The sequence below is a fragment of the Tenrec ecaudatus genome, chromosome 9 (assembly GCF_050624435.1).
Source record: "Tenrec ecaudatus isolate mTenEca1 chromosome 9, mTenEca1.hap1, whole genome shotgun sequence".
Lineage (NCBI taxonomy): Eukaryota > Metazoa > Chordata > Mammalia > Afrosoricida > Tenrecidae > Tenrec > Tenrec ecaudatus.
Window position 1 is genome coordinate 160269155 of NC_134538.1, and position 5333 is coordinate 160274487.

The following is a 5333-nucleotide window of genomic DNA, read 5'->3' on the forward strand; positions in this document are numbered from 1 at the left end:
CCCCTCTTCCATTTACTCCACAAATGTGCTAGACAGTGTTCCAAAGCAGTGAGTCATAGTAATAAACAAGTCCCACCTAGAACCTAGAAAGTAGCACTGCAAGGAGGTGGGGTTGGAAATGGCTGTAGGAATGATATATTGTTAAGCGTTCACTCATCCACATACTAACAAGTGTCTATGTATGGACTACATGTGATTATACTCTATAAACTTATATTAACTACTTGAAGTGAACTGTTTTTTCTGCTTTTGTGGATTAAGAGATTTGATAGAATGTCTCTGTAAACAAATAAGTCGACCATTGCTTATACCACGCAGTCTCCCTTTATATGCAGCACTAATCTCTACCTGCATTTGCCCCACACAGAGCACCCGACTGTAGCAGTGGTCCATACAGGCCTGTCCGAGGACATGACAATAAACCAAACCTCCATCACACAGTTCATCCTTCTGGGGTTTCCTGTTGGACCCCAAATCCAGCTGCTCCTCTTTGGCCTCTTCGCTTTGTTCTACACCTTCACTCTGCTGGGGAACGGGGCCATCCTGGGGCTCATTTGTCTAGACTCCAAGCTGCACAACCCCATGTACCTCTTTCTCTCACACCTGGCCATTGTTGACATGTCCTATGCCTCCAACAATGTCCCCAAGATGCTGGCAAACCTGGTGAGCAAGAAAAGAACCATCCTCTTTGTCCCATGCATCATGCAGACATTTCTGTACATGGCTTTTGCGCACACTGAGTGCCTGATTTTGGTGGTGATGTCCTATGACAGGTATGTGGCCATCTGCCACCCCCTACACTACACTGTCATCATGAGCTGGAGGGTGTGCACTGTCTTGGCTGTTATTTCCTGGGTGTGTGGCTCCCTCCTGGCCCTGCTCCATGTGGGTCTCCTCCTGAGACTGCCCTTCTGTGGACCTCATAAGATCAACCACTTCTTCTGTGAAATCCTGTCTGTCCTCAAGCTGGCCTGTGCCGACACTCGGCTCAACCAACTGGTCATCTTTGGAGCCTGTGTATTTATCTTAGTGGGGCCCCTCTGCTTGGTGCTGGCCTCCTACACCCGCATCCTCTTGGCCATCCTGAGGATCCAGTCTGGGGAGGGACGCAGAAAGGCCTTCTCCACCTGCTCCTCCCACCTCTGCGTGGTCGGGCTCTTCTTTGGCAGTGCCATCGTCATGTACATGATGCCCACGTCCAGCCACCCTGAGGAGCAGCAGAAGGTCCTTTCTCTGTTCTACAGTCTGTTCAACCCGATGCTGAACCCCCTGATCTACAGCCTGAGGAATGAGGAGGTGAAGGGCGCCCTGCGGAGAGTGCTGTGGAGACAGAGATCGGTGTGAAGGTGTTCAGGAGAAACCTGAAGGTGGGAATTTTGCTCTCTGTGATCAGAAGGAGCAGTGATGCAAATGCCTTCAAGTTCCATCTCTTAGATGTCTGCCCTTGGGACCATGTGTTTATTAGTCTCAATCCCGAAAGATGGCCTAATGTCCACATCACAGTAGCCCTGAGGAACTGAGTCTGCATCAGAGAGGCCCAGCGCTCCTGAAACAACCACCAGGCAGACTCTTTGTTGAGCCCTGGCTCATTCTAGATCCAAAAGCCCTGGAGCACTCTGCGTCGATCCTGTGGGTTGTGCGTATTATGATGGAGGGATCCTTGAGGCTCCGTGTGACGGTTCTGGTTGGTTCCCAGGGGACAGGTGTCTCACCTTTTCACTCCTGGCTGTCAGCCCAGTCCAACAGAGCTCTCTGTCATGTAGAAAAGGGCTTCATGTGGTGCAATGTCCAAAGCAGTAGTCGGAGTCACATCGGGCAACCAGACATTTGATTAGTGTATTCAAGGAATGCGTGTTTGACTTAATGTTAATGAACTGAAACTTGAAAGTGCTGCGAGTGATTTGTGGTCACCCCACTGAGGAACAGACAGTCTCCCAGGGGTATGAATCAAGGTGGCTGACACAGATATGCCAGCAGACACCACACCGACCATGCTGATGAAACAGTCACACGAGCACTGCATGCTCCCCTCTGTTCAGGACCACTTGAGAATGTCTAATTCATAGCCAGGAGAATGGTCTCTGTGTGGATGCAATTGGATTGCATGTTTGAGATATGAACTGAGAGACCTAGAGAGAAGGTGATGCTTAAAACCCCCTCAAATGGAATCTACTGATACAATGTTTGCTCTGCCTCTTAGGGACTTGCAGAGAGTAGAATTGCCCCACAGGGTCCCCCAGGCTGTACGCACATCTCTACATGAGCCGGATAGCTTATCTTTCTGCTGTCGAGTTTTATACAGGTCGACACTGGCAACTTTGGGGTTAGCAGCCCCAGAGTGAACGCTACTGTGCCCCCAGGGCTCCGTATGCTCCAAGGATGGATCATAGGAAGATGAAAAAATCAAGTTCAAGACATGAGCTATCTTGACCAAATGCAGTGTTAGATCACACCGACAAGCCAGGACTAGAAGCAAAGTCCATGGACACGGGGGCAGTGGAGGGTGTTGGGAGACAGGCAGAGAGGCGTGGATGTTCATGTCGAGTCGCAGAGGGAAGGCTACGGACTCCTCCTGCCAGTTCCCAGAAGCACCTCCCATCCAGATTTTGTTATTTTTAGGCTTAGCTCCATCAAATAATTTTGTCCACTGTTCTATGGCTTCCACTCCCCTTACTTCCCTAAGTGTCTACCACTAAATGTCACCGAGTTAATTCTGACTCACTGTGGCTCCGTGACTGTCAGAGTGGAACTGTGTGCTTCCTAGGGTTGGCAGTGGCTGGCTTTTCTAGAGTGCAGCTATCTCGGCATGCTTCCTTATCTAGTAGGCAGGCATGTTAATCACTGACATCACCTGGAATATACTAATCATTCTGTCAAACATGCTGCGATGGGATGGCATCTCTACCAACACAAGTCAACACTGCCTTGGTTGAAGCATTCCCTCTCAGAGATGCAATAGAAATGAGGGCTTTCCCTACAGAGAGAGAGCAAGGATGAGTCATTGATGCTGCCCGAGGATGAACTGTTCCCTTACAGAGATGTGATAAAGATGCAAAGTTCCTTCATAAAAATGCTGATGTAAGGACAAAAGGTTCCCTTACAAAGATTCCTTAAGGGTGAGCAGCCCCTTACAGAGATGCAGTCAGGATTAGTGATCCCTTGTAGAGAGGCAGTACTGTGTGCAGGTCCCTCCCTCCTAGAGGGGCAGTACAAATCTTGCCCCGCCCCCTCCACCACCGCCAAATAAACCATGGTAGTAAATAGAACTGTCCAGCACTCTGGATCTTTGTATGCTCTATTCTAAAGGCAGAACAAGAAGCCTTTATAAAGCCTTCCAAAATATGCACTAGAAATTTCATATTTTGTTGAATTACGGTTAAAGTTCTAAAAGAGAAGGGGGGAAAAGAACTTTTTTTTTTCTGTTCTGGAATGATCACCCATAGATTTGGATACAGATTTTTTTTCCCTTCCACAATCTACTAGAAAGTGAAGAAATGATAATCGTTCTAAGGCCAGTTCAGAAGTCCTTGAGAAAGAGAACATGAGAAGGCCTGGGCTCTGCTAAAGGAAGCCAGTGTAGGTGAAGGAGATAGGCATGGCCTGATAAGAGGTCTGTGGAGCAATTCTGACCACAAAACCAACGATTTAGTGAAGAAACTGCAGAAAGGCTGAAATGAAGGTGGTGAAGTAGTCAGGCATACTACCCAATCCCAGAAGAGCAGGGGTTCCCAACCTTCCACATGATGCAACCCTTTAATACACTTCCTCATGTTGTGGTGACCCCCCCCAACAATAAAATTATTTTAGTTGCTAATTCATAACTTTACTTTTCTACTGTTATGAAATGGGCGACCCCTGTGAAAAGGTCATTCAACCCCAAAGGGTTGCAACCTACAGGTTGAGAACCCCTGCTCTGGACGAAAGACCTGAAAACTCAGGTGAAACTGATGCAGAGGATGTTCTCAGAGCCCTGAGCGATAGGCCGGTCAAACACTGGTGGGAAGGAAATGACTGAAGGTGGTGAACACAGAGATACAGAGCAGAGGCTTCTTCCTCACCGGCCAAGAACAGCCTGGTCATTTGAGGTCTTTGGAAAGTAACTGAACAGAATGTCTCGTAAGATACAGACACAGGGTGAACAAATAGAGAAGTTGAATTGGTCCTAAGAAAGGGAAGTGCATGATGGTGGGTGAAAATTCCAGAGATCCGGGCAACTGCAAGCAGGGAATGAGTCAAGGAACAGGGGAACCACTGGGCATTTGTGTTGGGCACTAACACGTTGTTGGACACCTGTGCGGTGGCCATTGCAGATGCCAGACTTTGCTGAGCCTCCTCCCCTTGCAATCAGTTGGGTCAAGGACCAGAAGAAAATAATTTTATTGATATAAAATTGACATGTCATTCATTACCATAGTTAAACCACTTTTAAAAAGAGTTGTATAAACCTTGGGGGAAGGGAGACAGGTCAGTGTAAGATATGAAAATAATAATAATTTATAATTTATGAAGGGGACATGAGGGAGGAGGAGAGATAGGGAAAAAGAGGGCTCAATAGAAATCAAATGTTTAGAAAATAATGATGGCAACATATGTACAAATATGCTTGATATAACTGATGTATGAATTGTTATAACAGCTGTTAGAGCTCCCAATAAAAAAAGTTTTGTATATATCATCACAATCAGTTTTGGTGTCTTTCTTCCCTCCTCCATTCTTTATTCGTTCCCCAATCCCTCTCATCGTCCACACCCCCTCTCCATGGTAAAACATTGCATCTGTTAGTTTCTCTCTGCATCCACTCCTTCTGTGCATCATAAGCATAAAACCTAACCAAACAATAAATAAAAACAATAAAGCAGAAAGAAAAAATAATCACATAAAGATAAAAACAGAGAGTAAGAAGGACAAGACCACCAAAAATATTTTAAAAGCCAGGGAAGAAATTTCTGCCATGGATCAAGTGAGAAATATTTAAGTCTAGAGAAAATTCAGATTGGGTCAGAGGGAGGTCAACTGGTTAAGTATCATATCATACCGTCATTTGATTCACCTTTAGCAAGTTTACAATCATCTTCGTCTGATAGTAAAGCCGCTCGTGTCCCTTGTCTGTAGCCAGACAGGATCTACCAGAAGCTTAATCTGACTAGATACTCTGCAGATGGATTTTGGCCTCCTACTGTTATCCTTAGCTATCGACAAATCAGGTGTTTACATTTTAAGCTCTGATACTTTTATCTTCATAATATTTGGATTTTGCTATTTGTCATCTTTGGATCACACAGGCGGGTGTGCTTCTTCAGTGTGGACTTAGTCGATGCCTCACTTAGATGGCT

The 5333-nt window shown here is 46.1% G+C and overlaps 1 protein-coding gene across 1 annotated transcript; it reads left to right on the forward strand.

Annotated features, from left to right (window-relative positions):
- Positions 1-411: 411 nt before the first annotated feature.
- LOC142456629 (olfactory receptor 2A5-like) lies at positions 412-1344 on the forward strand. Its single transcript, XM_075557781.1, has one exon. The coding sequence runs from the start codon at positions 412-414 to the stop codon at positions 1342-1344; it is 933 nt and encodes a 310-aa protein (XP_075413896.1).
- Positions 1345-5333: the final 3989 nt, after the last annotated feature.

Bases quoted from the DNA above. Each gene is read 5' to 3' on its own strand.
- LOC142456629 (XM_075557781.1), top strand. From the start codon at position 412: ATGACAATAAACCAAACCTCCATCACACAGTTCATCCTTCTGGGGTTT.